This window comes from Urocitellus parryii, chromosome 1 (genome assembly GCF_045843805.1).
Source record: "Urocitellus parryii isolate mUroPar1 chromosome 1, mUroPar1.hap1, whole genome shotgun sequence".
In the NCBI taxonomy this organism is placed as follows: Eukaryota; Metazoa; Chordata; class Mammalia; order Rodentia; family Sciuridae; genus Urocitellus; species Urocitellus parryii.
In genome coordinates this window covers 124,105,783-124,122,525 of record NC_135531.1, presented here as the reverse complement: position 1 = coordinate 124,122,525, position 16,743 = coordinate 124,105,783, and the positions used below count along the sequence as shown (strand labels likewise).

Genomic DNA, 16,743 nt, shown 5'->3' with positions numbered 1-16,743 from the left:
TACCACAAAGAATATATATTTTATGACACAGAATACTGATACTACCTTTTAGGCAAGAAATAAGTATGAAGAATAATAAAAATGTTTATACTTTGAGGTAACATTGTAGAACTCTAAAAATGAACTATAAGGATAATCCCATAGAAGCAAAAAGATACACATGTACAAAACTGTTTGACATATATAATCTAAAATAAGGTTTAGTGTATTATTATACATCAGAAGGGAGAGAAATGATGTGGACATTATGGTGATAACCATGAGTATGGTAGAGATATTTTAAGTGAGGCAACAGAATGAAAACTACATGTAATAAAAATAGATGCACATGTGTAAGAGATAACATTAAGGGAACAAGAGATTGAAGAATATGATCTATATGGCATGATCTATAGCTATGTGTGCACACACACTCATAAGCACACGTATCCCAGAGTGGCAGCAGTCCCCTGGGGTGGAATGTGGAAGGAAGGGTGGTTTTGCATTGATTCCTCTATTCCTCTATTGAAACAGGTGAGTATAATATAGCAAGAACAATGCTCAAAGTGGGTGACTTAGTTCTCCACAGCACATTCTTAAGTGTCCAACAGAGGGTCTTGGTCCAATCCAGGTGGCCCTTGGCAGCTCAGGTTGCACAGCAACTGGGTAGGTGCACCCAGCTGAAGCTTGGGCCTTTGTTGGCACAGGAGAGTTTCTGAGGGACCAAATCACCAAGAAAGGGAAAGGGCCACAGGAAAACTGAGGCTCAAGAGGATTCCAGCCTGTCCCAGCAGTGGCAAGCTGGCTCCATTAGCTCAGAATGAGCCACTGCACCTAGGCCGTCCTGGAGGTTTCTGAGCCCCGTTGGACCCACAGCAATTTCTCTACCCGCACTGGGCCTGCCTAAGCTTGGCTCACTCCTCTTGGAACTGGTTTTGGAAAAGATGGAAGATTGAATTCTCAACCAAACAGGGCAGGCTGGCATTATCATCACCATTATTACAGATTTAGAAACCAAAGCTCAGAGACATTAAGTGGCTGGTGGAGTCATGGGGCTGAAAGTGGTGTAACACTTGGCTAAGGATTCTTATTCCACAGCTCTGTCCTCTTCCCAAGATTCCTGCAGCTAGAAGCCAGGCAAGAAGCAGGGAGAGGTCTCCACAGCCTGCCCTCCGGATCTTGCACTGGAATAGGGCAATGGGCAGAGGAGTCCGAATCATCAAGGGCAATTCCACTCTTGCACATGAAGGAGACAAAGCTGGGTGCAGTGGCCTGTGTCATGGGAGGCTGAGGCAGGAGAATCCCTGAAGTCCAGGAGTTCAAGGCCTGCCTACGCAAGACCCTGTCTCAAAACAGAGAAGGCTTCCAGGGAGATGAAGGGTGAGAAGAGAAGGTGGGTTGGAGCCTGCCTGGGTCCACATGAGGAAAAGACCACTTTATGGCTCGGGTGGCCTTTGAGTCAGAGAATAACTTCCAGGACAGCTAATTCCTGAGTACCAAAGACCTTCAGTGTAGCCCCTCACTCCTTTTGTCCCATCATCACAGAAAAGAAGTCACTGGGAGATGAAATGAGACCAACCTGACCATCTTACACCACCCCTCGGGCAGTGGGAGGTGAGGGAAATGTCCGTGGGGCTGGGCCACAGCGCCCAGGTACTTGCAAAACATGTCTAGATGGTGCTATGAAGGCATATTTTAGATGTAATTAACATTTAAGTCATAAGTCTCTGAGTAAAGAAGATTAGTCCCCATAATATCCTCATCCAATCAGGTGAAAGCCTTAAAAGACTGATACCCCCCAAGAAGGAAGAAATCATGCCCCCACAGCCTCCAGACTCAGGACTCAACAAGGACTCTTTCTTGTATCTCCACCCTCAACTGGAGACCTCAGACTTGACAGCCGATAATCAAATGAGTCGATTCCTTCAGATGGTCGTGTGTGTGTGTGTGTGTGTGTGTGTGTGTGTGTGTGTGTGTAGAAACAGATAACATATTGACACCTCTCCAGCACTCTACTAGATCCACTGCCTATTGGTTCTCTGTCTTTGCAGAGCTCTAACACTGAAGTGCTGCTTTTACTCCTGACCTGGGTGTCTTACATTTTGTAGATTTCCTATTTCATCACCAGTAAAATGAAAGTAATTAACAGTACCTGCTCCGTAGACATGTGGGAAGGAAAAAATATCACTGAGGTGCTTAGACAGTGCCCAGGGTAGGGTAAGCACACAACAAATGTAGCTGTCATTCATTTATTCAAGAAATACCAGAGTGCCTCCTAAGCCCTGGAAAAGTCCTTGCCTGAGCAGAACTCCTATTCCAACAGGGGATACAAGCAATCATGTGACTGATTACTGTGTGAATGACACAGTACATCAGGCAGTGAGAAGCATAATGGAGAACAATGGAGAGAGACACATGGGGAGGGCAGAGTGGGGTGGGGTCATTATCTAACAAGGTCTGCAGGGCAATGTTACAACTGAAGGGACCAAAAGGAGGCAAGAAAGAGAGCTATGGGGATATGTAGAGGAAGACTGTGCTGGCAAAGGACACAGCAAGTGCAAAAGCCCTGCGGCACTGAACTTGACTGGCAGGAATGAGATAGTGGCAAGCCAAGTCAGCCAGGGAAGGAAGAAGGAGAAGAGGTCAGAGAGGAGGCTGCGCACCGTTCCACATAGGATTTTATAAGGATTGCATCTTTTTCTCTAGAATTAGAATGCAAGTTATTGAAGTGGTGACAAAATCCACCTATTACATTTTAACAGGACCCCCCTGGCTTCTATGCTGAGGAGAGATGCAGGGAGGACAGGGCAGAAAGAGGGAGAGCCCTTAGGAAGCTATTGCAATAGTCCTGGGGAGAGACCGTGGAAGTCTAGCAGGGTGTGAGCTGGGAATGCAGGGAAAGGATAAAAATAATCATTACTGATCACTATTTTGTTTTCTTCAGCTGTCTTTTAAAAAGGATGAGAAGGAAGAAAGCACCTTCCCACACCTTGGGTGCTGTTCCATAAAGAAATCACACAGCTCAAAGAAGCAGGACCGATCATACAGTACCCATAGTGCAGGGCCCTGGGGAGCTAGGCGGCACATGAGAGGAACTTCCTCAAAAGAGAAAACAAGGGCATCACAGGAAAGCCCTGTCTGCAAACAGCTCTGTGGTGGGTATGCAGTGCACAGGCGGGACTCAGGAGCTCACCTCAGGCTGTCAGCATTGCCATGGAGAGACAGTCATTTTCCCCAGATGAATGAGCAGGAAAATTAAAGCAAACTCAGGTGTTGGCATTGTTCAGCAGGCGTTCCGTGGGGCTGAGCATGATGTTTGCAGACAAGGTGGGTTTAGAAAGCGAGGCACTGGGGGATAGCAGGGCTTCTCTTCTACTTAGTTGGAAGGAGCCCTCAGGAAGGAACTCCTCCCCCGTGAAGCTGGGACTCAGCCCCCCAAATCAACTTAAACCTCTAGCCTTTCCTTTCATTGAAAATTATCTTATAAAATTTCAAATGCATAGAAACACACAGACAATAACCAACACCCCACGTGCCTGCCATTTACATGACACCTTGTTTTCTTCTACTACTGTTTTTAGAAACACACCTTTCATACTTGAAGCACCCTCAATAGACTTTCATTTGAAATAAAAATTGCAAAATTCAAATAGGACTGAGAGTCATAGTACTCTTCATTATTCTGCAGACCTTGAGTGATATTTTGTCAGATTTTCCACTTAGCAAGATCAGTCTACCTCAAGAAGGATCCCTGGGCTGGCCACATTAGTGATGCCTGGGTTCTTGTCAGGATTACACATTCCCAAGCCTCAGGCCTCAGACCCATAGAGTCAGGGACTCCACTAGGTGGCCCAGCAATCTGTGTTTTAATAGAGATTCTGATGCAAGTCTGAGAACTTTTGTTCTCAAGTTTGTCTACCCCACAGGATAAACCAGCATCTTCTAGTAACTGGACACCCTCACATTTTCTAGGTAGAGGCCACTATGTTCCCAGGTTGCTCAGGCGGATGCCGCTGGCTTCCAGCACATCTCTGAAATCAGTCTGTAGATTCTTCCTCTGGCCCTTCCTAACCTCACAGGCCTGAGTGAATTACACAAACTTTCTACACTGCAATAAATAGGAACACTAATGGTTCACACTTCCCCAGGCATGAAAAGGACCAGCTCATGCGGCCACAAAGCTCTTGTTCTAGGCAAGGAGCAGGGATGGGGCCACTTTCCAGATAGCTGGGCCAACAGTCACACAACACCCACCCCAGACCTAGGGACCCTCGAGGGGTCAGCCATTGCAGCCATCTAGAAAACCCCCATCTGAGAAGAAAAGTAGTTTCCACTGGAATTGACTTTAAAGACCACTTAGAACTGTTTGGGAGAGCTGGGTGTGGTGGACACCTGTAATCCCAGTGACTTGGGAGGCTGAGGCAGGAGGGTTGCAAGAGGTCAGCAGCCTCAGCAACATAGCAAGATCCTAAGCAACCTAGTGAGACCCTATCTCAAAAGAAAAAATAAATAAGGGTCAGGGGATATGGCTCTGTGGTTAAGTGTTCCTGGGTTCAATCCCCTGTACCTGCCCCTCCCCCAAAAAACTACTTGGAAGACTAGCTGGAGATGATCCCTGGTTGAGTAAGAAGGCTTTTTGCTATAAGCATAATTTTCAGAAAGGAATTAAAAAAAAAAAAAAGATCTCAGTTCACAGATCTGACCCTGTTGGAAGCTGACAGCCTTAAACTGCTCTTAAGCAAAGGAAAGTTGAATTTCAAGATAAGCACCGCAGCCCAGGGCCACTCCAGCCTCCCTCTTTCCTTTCCAGGACACCAACGGGGGAGAGATCAGGCGAGGTTAATTACAATCCTGCTTTATGCCCTTAATGTTCCACCACAGAATATGATTATGACAGTGGTGAAGGGAGGGGCAGCCACTGGCCTTTCCTCTGGCCTCCTGCAGACAGGCACTGCAGCCTCCCAAGGGCCTGCTGTCGGCTGCCGGGTGGGGGCTAAGTCATCCATTAACTCTCCCAGCTTGGAACGCAGGATGAGCTCAGCTGTCAAGGGGAAATAAATCACTTTCTACAGGCTACATTATCCCTCTTCTCCAGGGTGGGAGGCTGGAGGTGTCTGTGAGCAGGATGGGGGAAGGCTGCAGATGAAGAAACCCCCAACTCCACTGATGGCACATGCTTGTGGTTTGCTCTGATTTTTGAGGAGCCAGGCAGATACATGGGTGTCTTTTGGTGATGCTCTGCTGGAGGTCCTGTCGTGGTAGCTCATTCTGTATCTGATCATGTCGCACACCCACTGCACGTGTAGCTGGCCTGCAGCTCAGTGGAAACACACAGCTGATCGGCTCGGGACCACCCACCCTGTGCCTACCCTGTCCACTGTGGGAAGTGCTGTTCTAACTAGCTATCCATATCAAATATCATCTCATCTGTCCCTCTGTACCAGGTCCCATCTCTGTCCTCAAGATGATTCCCTATCTTAACCACTTAAGAATGCTTAACCACTGAGCTCATCAGATGAAAAATTCATTTTTATTTAGCTTGCCTAGGCAGAAAGCTAGAAGGATAGCCATTTTCTTTTACCTCAAAAATCACAAAGTTTTCCTGGACTTTTTATCAGCATCTTACTTAGCATTGGTTGAGATCTAATTTCTACCAAGGAACAGCTCATTTTTAGAAAGGAAGTGCTATGTACCTAGCCACCTGCATTGCTGAGCATGTGAAATTGATTTGGAGGAGGGTGTTGGTCCCAGTGTCACTTGATACTTAAGCTACTCCTAGGTGGCCTCATTTATCCAAGTGGAAGAGCCCCATCAACTGCCTTTATCTTTTAGTGTTGTGCTGAGGGTATCCCCAGCCTCCCCCCCCCTTTTTGATAATAAAAGGTTTTGCAGCAAAGGACTAAAAACACTAAAAAATTCCAGGCATCCTAGGCTAGGATGCTCTTGAATGACTATCAGAATTCTCTATGAGAAACTGAGGTTAAATGAGGGTAAAGTACTTAATAAATTGTCTTGCAAAATATGGGTATGAAAGAATATGCAGTCAGATAAAGTCTTCAGAAACTGCCTGGGTCCAGAAAGCTACTGCAAAACTTAGTTGACGGTGGAAGTCAAAATAGGAAGCAGAGACGTTTAGGAGATAAATTCTGCGTATTCATTTTTAAAGGTGCCATTATAATGGCGTTGGAAACAAGGCATCTCTAAACAAATACTAACCCGTTCCTGATTTGGTCAAGGATAATAAACCAAGATAGACACCATACACACCTGACGGCCAAACTGAGAACATGTACGCCACACCATGCAGTGTTCGAAAAGGTGTGGAGGGCGAGGCCCATACGCTGGCTGTAGAAGAATAACTGGATTATGTAGGGAGGGCTATTTGACATTGAAAACATTAATCATTTCTGAGTCCACTGATTGATCTTAGAACTGGTCCCACAGAAACTGCACAAGAGGGACAAGCATAAGGACAAGGACAGTGGCTGCAGCAATGTCTGCAATAGTGGAAAACTGGATACAAACATCCCACAAGAGGAATCTGTTGAAGTACACAATGGTATGTCATCCGATGGAAAACCATGCACTACTGAGGAGCATGATGCATATGCCAAAATGTCTGAGAATATAACGCTTAGGGGGAAGCATGTTTCAAGACAGTGCACAATAGGATCCCTGTGAGGTTAAAAATTAGATGTTGTCATGTTTTTATGGACAGTATATTTTTAACGATACCAGATTTGGTCCACAAGCTCTTCTGTTGAGATTCTCTCCTTTCCTTCTTCACCCACGACACCTGTGGGAATGGCTATAACCTCACTCTGCTATGGCCACTGTTATCCCCCATGTTTTTTTTTTTTTTTTTAAATCACTGCCTTACAATTGTACACAATGGTGGCATTCATTGGTATATATTCACGCATGCATACAATGTAATTTGGCCATTATCATTCCATTTGGGATTTCTCTTACTTGTTGCCCATGAAACCTGTCAGCCTCATGTATAAATGAAGGCGTTGTGCTGGTTCTGTCCCCTGGAAAAGGCTGCTTGCAGTGAAGAGAACTCAGTCATGTGCGGGGGCCACACAGGCTGGATGTGGAGGAGCCTGGTGCTGCTGCTGTTTGGGTGTATTGTAAGCCTCTACCCGCTGCCTTCTGCTCAGGTATGCAACTTGTGCATAGAAGACCTGATCTCTTTCCAGGGAGATCCCTTTCTGTTTAAGCTATTTGGGCACATTTCTGTCCTTGGCAACTCAGGGTCTTTTTTTTTTTTTTTTTTTTTAAGAGAGAGAGGAGAGAGGAGAGAGGAGAGGGAGGGAGGGAGGGAGGGGGAGGGAGAGGGAGAGAGAGAGAGACAGAGAGAGAGAGCGAGAATTTTTTTTAATATTTATTTTTCAGTTTTCAGTGGGCACAACACCTTTATTTTATTTTTATGTGGTGCTGAGGATCGAATCCAGCGCCCCACGCATGCCAGGCAAGCACGTTACCTCTTGAGCCACATCCCCAGCCCATCAGGGTCTTAACTAATAAAAAAAAATGCAGTTAAGTATGTGGGCCTACACTCCAAACTGTCCTTTCCAGTGAGGGTCCTAGCATGGAGAACTTTTACTTTGTGTACTATGCATTTTGTAATGTTGGAGTTTAATTATTTATTTTGATGATATGCCTACAGTTATTTTGAAATTGGGAAGTTAAGTCTTTAAAAAAAATAAAAGAAGCATATTTCATGTCTCTACCATATTCTCAAAAAGTGACAAAGACATCTGAGCAGGAGAGTTGATCACCACCCAGTCATGTCAAGGAACATATCTCGGGTAGAGATCTTACCATCACTACAAAGTATTAATCTCTGGAATTTTGGGTGGATGCCCTTGATACTTAGATGGGAAACTACTTCCTTTTTAGTAAAGGTGATGTTACAATAGTCAGATCTAGTCCCAATCAAATTCCCTGAAGCTTACTGATGGGGGTGGCAGAGACCTATCCTAATTAGATGACTATTTGAAGCTATTCACCTTTTCATTTGACATAAATCTACTGTCCTCAACTGCTCTTTCTGCCCCAGTGCAACTTTACCTTAATCCAGACCAGATTAGAGGGAGAGGGCTGGCCTCTCTGGAGGCCTGTTACCTTCCATTATAATTAGGGGATAATGCTCCAGTAGGAATGACCAGCCAGGCAGTACCCCAGCTGCACGCAGGTACACAGAGGCTCATACGAGGTCGCAGTCACCCGTCGCACATGGCTCAGCCTGGCCCCCACCAAGTGCTAAGACTCAATTCCAGCCTCTGTGAGAGTAGGCTTGCTTGGTTCTGTCTGTCTTGGTTGCTTATCCTTTTGTGGATTTAGGTCAGTGACAACACTTCCATATTATGAGCTGGAACTGCAATGCTTCACGCAAAGGTAGGCTTGATTGAAAACCCCATTTCAACTTCCTAACAATTTAGCCCATTTGCCTCTTTGCTGTGACATGTTAACAAAATTGCCCAGGCAATCAACATTACCTAGTTACTCTGACCACAAAGACAATTATGTTTCTGATGAAGCAGTTGCTATATTAAAAAAAAAATAGCAAATAGCAATGTCCCTGGGCTTCTATCAACAGAGCCAACTGAGTTTTATTCTCCTTGCTGGTAAACTACCCCTTTGCTGCTCCTTCCTAAAAGGAGCCTCCCTCCTGCCCTCAGGTGCTGACTGTGTGTGCCAGAGGCCTGACACATAGCACTCTTTTCCTGAGACGGTGGGTAACAGTGCATGGACTCTCTGACTGGATGGTCTCTGCCAGCTGGTTACAGTGGGAGAAAAGGTGATTTACTGGGACACATAATGCACTATAATAGAATACTTTTTTCTTTTTTTTCCATAACTTAACATGGGGAATGTCTAAGTCAGAAAGGCAAGAATTACAAATAAGATTGCTGGGATTACTGAACGTGTGAAAGAGAGCTGGTGGTTGGGAACTTCACCCTGCACCCATGTTTAACATGAAATATTGCGGTTGTGTCAGGTTCTGTGAATGCGGGGTGCCATGTGAATGTCCTGTGTGTGGTTCTCCTGTATCCTCTTCTCTGAGTTGCCCTGAGGTGAGCAGGAGAGGGAATTTTTAAGAACCGTGTGGAATCAGAGCTAAGATGGAAGACCCAGTTGAGACCGGGTCATACTTTTGTGAGGTCATCTTTAAATATAGAGATTCTGTGTTCTGAATTTATCTCAGCCTCTAGAAGTCTACTGCCAAAGATTAAGTTTCTCTGAGAAAATGTTGTCAAAAATCAAGGGCTCATCTATTCCATAAACCATTTCTTCTACCAAATACTTAAAACCGGGATCTCCATTAACAGATGGTGAGAGAACTGCACTTCTGACTCTGAAATGGTCTCTGACTCATATTAAAACAATAAAATTATATTAGGGGATGGGGAAATATGAGAAAACGCACAAACCTCATAAGCTACCAAAACGGTGTACTTTCCTGTCAACCCAATTCACTAATTCAACAGAACAGCCTCACTGACAACATGAGGACTACATCTCTATCTAAACGAACATGGAAATTATGGATTATACACTCTGGAGAAGTCATTAAGAAGCATCTGCTTTCTGTGTTTAAGCAGAAGAATATGGTTTCCAGGAAAAAAAAATATGATCTGTGTTTCACTGAATTAAGACAACTGTTGCTGGAGTTGAGAGGAAATAAATCCCCTTGTGTCTGTGGACACCTGGCCAAGTTCAGTATTAGGACTGTGGCCTCTTGTGGATGCGGGTCCAATACAGGTAAATGAGGCGCTCGGCTGGGTCCTGCCAGTGGGAAAGAGATGAGAGCATTACACTGCTTTCAGGTACCGAGAAAACACCAGCATTTCTCCTTGGGCTTTTAAGATTCCATCTACCCTTAAGTGATTCTGGTCATTTGGCATGCAAGGACACTGTCCAGGAGTGTTATGAGATCCAGTGTGGTGCAGGGGGAGGAACGGTAAGCTTGACATCAAAGTCCTGGATCTCCCTCTGGGCAGCCATGTGACCTTAGGCAAGTCGCTTACAGGGCTCTGGGCCAAGGTTTTCTCATCTGTAATGGAGTACCCTTGTCTTTCATGACTTGGAAATTCCATTAGAATCTCTGACAAAGTGCCTTTTAGACTGAGAACTAGTGTATGAAGGGAAGGAATTTAGGGCTTTGATGGCAAGAAATGATAACTGGGAAAGGTTTCATTCTGAATCCCCATCCCCCATCCAAAGGGATCAAAGAGCTTCAGCAAATTATATTTCGCGAGGTCTTCACGGCTCTCCTCATCTTTTTCAAGTACCCACTTTAGTTCTCTAGATTGAGATGGGGAACTTGACCTCAGGTTCATGATTAAGAGCTTGCTAAGCACGTGCCAGGAACGTGGCATCACTCTAAGAGGCAAAAGAAAGGACAGGAGAGGCTCTTGCCTGAGAAGAGCTTATAAAGCACAGAGGTACAGGAGGAAAGGGGAGTGGAGTATGGAACTGGGAGAAGTGGGCTGGGCCTGGGATTCCCAATGACTGTAGCAGGCAGTCCTTCGCCACTCCAGGTGCCAAGAAATCAAGAATTACAAGGAAATGAAGAACAGAGTAGTACAGGAAAAACAGCATCAGACAGAAATGTAGATTTATGTTCCATCTTTACCACATTCTGGAGCAAATCACCCTTTTTCTCTTGAATTCAATTTCCATGTGAGCCAAACAAGGCCACTTTCTAGTTCTCCATTCTCCTTTTTAAAAATTTGTTTTATTTTTTCTTTTTGCAGTGCTGGGGATCAAACCCAGGGCTTCACACAGGCCAGGAATGTGCTCTACCACTGACCCACGTGCCCAGCCCCTCCACCACTTGCTCTGTGCCTCGGACTCCTTGGATGGAGCTGGTCACAGCCTGAAAGGAATTCTGCCTGACTCAAGCCAACTATGTGTCAAGCCCAGTGAGGAAAAAAGAGGTCCCTCCGGGGACAGGGAGGCCACCCAGTACCTGGTGTGGCTGTTGGATGACAGGCTCTCCCAGGGCTGCACGCTGCAGCCGGCCACAGCGAAGGCTCCCCCGCAGCTGCCGTCCAGCTTCATGAGCAGGGCCTTGGCGGCGTTCTCGGCTGTCTTCCTGCAGTCGTGGGCTCGTTTGAGCATCTGAGTGATGTTTTCATCCCCTGACTGGTCGCCTACATCACAGAAAAGCCAATGGATTAATCAAGGTGGGCCTGAAAGAGGGAACAAGCCTGCATAAACATGTCTCAGTGACTCAGCAGAGGTGGCACACTGGGGAGCAACTGGCAGTGGCCCTTCAGTGAGGAGACTTGTGTTCTGGGCCTGGCTCTGACCCCGTGTTTGGGAAGGCATTTCTCTGCTCTGGGCTCCACTATCCTCAGGGACGAATGTGATCTCCAAGGTCAGTTTCCAGCTCTCATGTGCTCTGTTCATCCAGGCTCCTGGCTTCTCCTCCCACTCAGGCACAAGGCCACTGTGCATGGGATCTTTGTGAATGACAGCAGGGAGAAACGGAGGCAAAACTGCCATCTCTCTGTGTCAACAACTTCAGTTAAGAGACTGACGTAGGGCTGAGGTTGTGGCTCAGCAGTAGAGCGCTCGCCGAGAATGTGTGAGGCATTGGGTTCAAATCTCAGCACCACATAAAAATAAAAACAAATAAAATAAAGGTATTTTTAAAAAAAGGGATTGATGTGGTTGGGGGGGGCTGGGGCTGGGGCTCAGTGGCAAAGCACTTGCCTGGCACGTGTGAGGCACTGGGTTCAATCCTCAGCACCACATAAATAAATAAAATGAAGGTATTATGTCCATCTACAACTAAAATAATATATATTAAAAAAAATGATTGATATAGGGCAAAAGAGACCAAGCTAACGGTTCAAATGAGAACTTCAGATTTTCCGTGCTCATGCTATCCCTGACCTTCGCTGCTTGGTAACAAGCGGCCCACTCAAATGCCTCCAGGAGCCAGGAGTCGAGGCTGGAGCAGGAAATGGAGCCTGGTGGGCACCAGCACAGAGTCAGGCAGTGATGTCCCAACCTAGGATGTTCACATTTTTCTTGTTTTAAACATAGTTAAAACAAGAGACATTAAAAAGATCAGTGGTTGGGGCTGGGGTTGGGGCTCAGTGGTAGAGCACTTGCCTCGCATGTATGAGGTGCTGGGTTGGATCCTCAGCACCATATAAAAAATAAATTAAAGGTATTGTGCCCATCTACAAATAAAAATGTATGAAAAAAAAGATCAGTAGTTGCCAAGGGTTGGGAGGATGAAAGTGGAGAGGGAGGAAGGAATAGGTAGAGCACAGTGAAACTACTCTTTCCAGTATTACAATGGTAGACACATTGCATTACACATTTGTCCAGACCCATAGAAGGTATAACCCCAAGAGTGAACCCTAATGTAAATTCCAGACTTTGGATGATAATGATGTGTCAACTTAGGGTCAAGTATGACGAATGCATGGCTCTGGTGGGAGCATTATCACTATAATGGCAGAGGCCTTCCATGTGCAGGTGCAAGGGCTAGGTGGGACCTCTCTGTACCTTCCTCTCAATTTTGCTGTGAAACTAAAACTGCCCTAAAAAATAAAGACTTAAAAAGAAAAAGAAATGCCAGCCAAAAATGCCAATCACTGGCTACCTATAGAGCACATTTTTCCAAATATTTTCAAATGAAATCATTAAATTTTGCATGCTGAACTGAACAGAATGATAAATGTGGAACTGGGTAAAGTGGGTATGGATGGCCGAGGTACACTCAGCTTCTTACCCTTTGAAGCCACTGCTGAGGCCCAAAGAAACCCTTCCAGCATCCTAGGTCACAGTTCGAAAACCACTGATCTAAATCATCTAGAATGAACGTAATGAGTGCTTGTGAAGTCAAGAAGAAACAAAGAACACCATCGCAATAATTGATACTGTGGGTAAATGTCACAGACCAGCTCTTGCTTAGATGGCCTGGTGGGGCACAGTGACAGATCTGTGCCGTTGTCAGCGGGATAGAGTGAGATTTAATGGGGTGGCTGCTAAATATGAAGACACCCTTAGTGCTACGGAGAGTGGTGAAGAAGTGGGGTGCATCCCACATCTACGGCTCCCTGGACTTTCCTCCCACAACCTGCATGCCCTTTTTCTTTTCACAAAGACACTTTACAGACATCTCACCAGCTGACTGCTATTTGAATTCGGTTCTGAAGTAGGCATGAGATTAATGACAGGTGGCGTCTTATAAATACATAGATGAGCCACCCAGTAAATCCAAAGCATTTTTAAGATTGATTTTAAATCTTTTAAATGCAGGTTTATTGAAGCCATTTCAGCTCCATGTAACTGTACTCAGTAGGTAAAAGGTGTCTTTAAAGGACGGAACAGGTTAAAACACTGCTCTGACACAAGCTAGAATTAAGATGGTTGATTTGTTTTCTCCTTAATTGATCATTTTTTCCACACACACACACACACACACACCACACACGACTGACAGCAGGCCAAGATCAAGATCATTTTAGGATCTGTTTCATATGAGGAATAAAGTTTTATGACTCAACTAAAGGACCCTAAGAAATGAGGTTTCTAATGGAAATGTTGGCAGAGTTTCTACTTCTAGGCTGAGATTGGTAATATTAACAAAAGAAAGAAAGAAAGAAAAAATATTCGGGGGGAGGAGTCGAGGATGGCCATTCATACAAATGAAGGCCTGCTCCATTGTGGGGTAATGTAGATATGAAGCAGGAAATTAACGCCCAGATTGTTTCCCTTCCTCCAGATTTGATTCAGATTCCTGTGCATGTTATAACCAAAGGAGCAAAAATATGTTGAGTATTCACTGCAAAAGCTAGACCCCAGGCAGGCAAAGGAGCTGGCGAGGACAGTGGGGGCATTTAGAAGGTTCTTTGTAAGGGGGATCCTGAAAGGACAGGCCCTCATGGAAGGACACAGCCCTTGAAGAGCTGTGGGCCCCTGAGCTCACAGCTCCAAGCCAGCCTGTGACAGATGGCCTGGGGCCGTCTAGCCTGCTCCTACTACCCACCCATGACTCAAGATTGACCTGGTCACTTTGGCTTCATGGACTTGCCAATGCCTTTCCAAAGAACTGTAAGCAAGGTCATGTCCAGGCCCCCGTTCTGCACAGAGGGGGTGGGAGCCCTGCCCCTTGGTCTCTCTTCTCTATATCCACTGTGGTCCTCCTCATACCAGAGCAGGCCTCAGAGCCACCATCTGGGGCCAAGTCTAGCAAATTCTGTTGAGCCTAGGATGCCACACTTGCATGGTTTTTAATTACATTCGCCTTCTACAAATCAGGCCAAAAAGACACCTGAGTCCTGGGGTGGGGGCAAGAAGAGGTGGCAGGGAAGCAAGAGGGTGAGCACACACCTGCACTCCTACTCAGACTGGGCTGGTGGAGTGCACATTCTGCAAAGCCGGTGACGGCAGGTGTGAAACTACTCCTCTGCATTCATAAGACACCTGGAGAAATGGTAGAGGAAACCCACCCTCCAAAACTACTAGAAGAAAGATTCTTAGGGATCAAGCACAGCCAATAAAAGCAGTAAGACAAGACAAAGGCCACAGCAGCAGGGGGACCCTCCACAAGTAGCATCACGGTGTGTCGGTGTGTTGGTCTCTTTAATCACTAGTGTGGGTCTCTGGCTCCATCTGGTCCTACTGTCAGCTCAGGAGAATATGTTTCCTAAGAGGGCTTGTTTGTTTTAACTTGTCTGTAATTCTGTTTCCACTCCAGTTCTTGCTGCATTCAACATAAACAATTTACCCACTCAGTCATGAGGAAAAACGAAAAACACACTTGACAAACGAGTTTGTGTTGCTGGGAGATGACTCAATGCCAGCAGCTGAGAAGGGGGGCGGACGAGCACAAGAGGCTGGGAGAGGAGACAGGGAAGAGGGCCGGTGGGACTCGGGATACTTACCGGGGGAGGAGCCCACGCCAGCTGCTCGGAACTGCCCCAGGATGAGGCTCTGCTCACTCTCAGCCAATGCCAGGAGGAGTTCATAGGCTTCTATGCACTGCTCACTGAAATGGAAGCACATGACGTCCGTCCTCAGCTCTCGTGGGGACTGGGGAGCACATTCAATGCCAGCTACATTTTCAGGATCTGTCTCAGCCTCACTATCCTCATGAGTGAGAAGACCACTCAGATTCCCTGGACAAAGTCAGTGGCTTGCTCTGTATTGCGGCCCTATTCTAATTTTTCAACTCGGTTCTAGAAAAATACAAGAGAAGCAATTTGGTTGTCCCGTTGATGATCAGCTAAGAGGGACATGTGATATACCTGAGGAGGTCAGCCTCCAAGGGGGTCCCCCCATCCTGGTATACATACCCTGGTGCTGCTCCTTTCCCTATTGGACCACTGTTGGTCTATGTGACTTTAGAGAAGTAGAAGAAATGATGTCACTCCTACGATTAGGTTCTTAAAAACACTGTGGGTTCCATCTTGGTTCCCCTCTCTTATTTCCTTTTTTCTCTCAGATCATCCTCTCCAGAGGAGGCAGCTGCCATGTCTTGACCACTCTCAAGCAGTGTTCTGGAGAGGCCCTTGTCGTAAGGAACTATGGCTTCCAGCTAAGAGCCAGGGAAGAACTGAGCCCTCCATGTGATAGCCATGCGGGAGCCTTCCCAGAAGCAAAACTGCAGCCCCAGTTAAGATTTCAGAAGATGCAGTGTCGGCTGACAGCCCACCCAGAACCTCCGTGGAGACCCTGGCCCAGAATGACCCAGCTAAGCCACTCCAGGATTCCTAACCCTCAAGACTGTGACATGATAATCAGTCATGTGACAACCAATAACTAATATAAAACCCCCTGAGAAGATGATTTTGACACAGACCTGCAGCTTATAACATCCACTAGCTACATGCAACTCTTTAAACATTTTTGAAGTTGAATGAAAAGATAAATTCAGTCCCTTTAGTGCAGTAGCCACTTTCCATATGCTCAATAGACACACGTGGCTCAAGGTTACCATACCGTTCAGCACAGAGGGAGAACATACCTTTCCACTGAAACAGAAAGTTCTACTAGGTACTTGTAAAACTGCCTCACAAACACTCTCAGGCTTTCAGAAGCTTTCTCATAGAGTTGGAGTCTGGCTTTCTAGGGGAAGGAACACCAGTCAAAGGACAGCCCCTGTCCCTTAGCCTGAGACACAGAGGGGACCACATGCAGACAGGAGGCCACGCATGTACACAACACAGACAAGAGGCCCTCAGGAGCAAGATCTCCTCCTTAAGCAAATAACTAATTAGCTTCCCCAAGCAGAATAGGGTAAATGTTGCTTTAGTGAACATGTAGTTGAGAGGCCATCTGTTTTTGATTGTCTTTACTTTCATGATTCTTTACCAACAAGTAAGAATAAGGGCCAAAACACTAGCTGGAGGTGCTGGAAGTTCCTCCATGCAGGACAGTCCATATTTCAGGACAGAGGTGCTAGCTCTTCATCTATGAGGATGTGCTAATGGGAGGGAAGTCCCTTTTGATCAAAGGCAGACTGCAGGTAGAGAACAACCTCTGCTGACTTGTTGCAGGAGGGATGGGTGTGGGGACGCATGCCTACAACCCCAGAGGCTGACGCAGGAGGATCACAAGTTCAAGGCTAGCCTCAGTTACTTAGCAAGATACTCAGCAACAAAGTGAGATCTTGTCTCAAAATTTAAAAAGGGCTGGGGATGGAGCTTAGTGATGGAGTGTTCCTGGGTTCTACCCCAAGTACCATAAAATAAAACAAAAAAAGTTTAAAAACCCTATGACAATCTG

General features: G+C 46.0%; 1 protein-coding gene across 1 annotated transcript in view; it reads right to left on the bottom strand.

The window, feature by feature from the left end:
• The window catches only part of Mcc (MCC regulator of Wnt signaling pathway), a 265,151-nt gene that overhangs the window by 33,536 nt on the left and 214,872 nt on the right, over positions 1–16,743 (bottom strand). Inside the window, exons 11-12 of the mRNA XM_026380348.2 lie at positions 14,901–15,004; positions 10,961–11,144 (exon numbers count right to left, since the gene is read on the bottom strand). Coding sequence (XP_026236133.1) covers positions 10,961–11,144; positions 14,901–15,004 — 288 coding nt within the window. The remainder of the gene's footprint in view (positions 1–10,960; positions 11,145–14,900; positions 15,005–16,743) is intronic.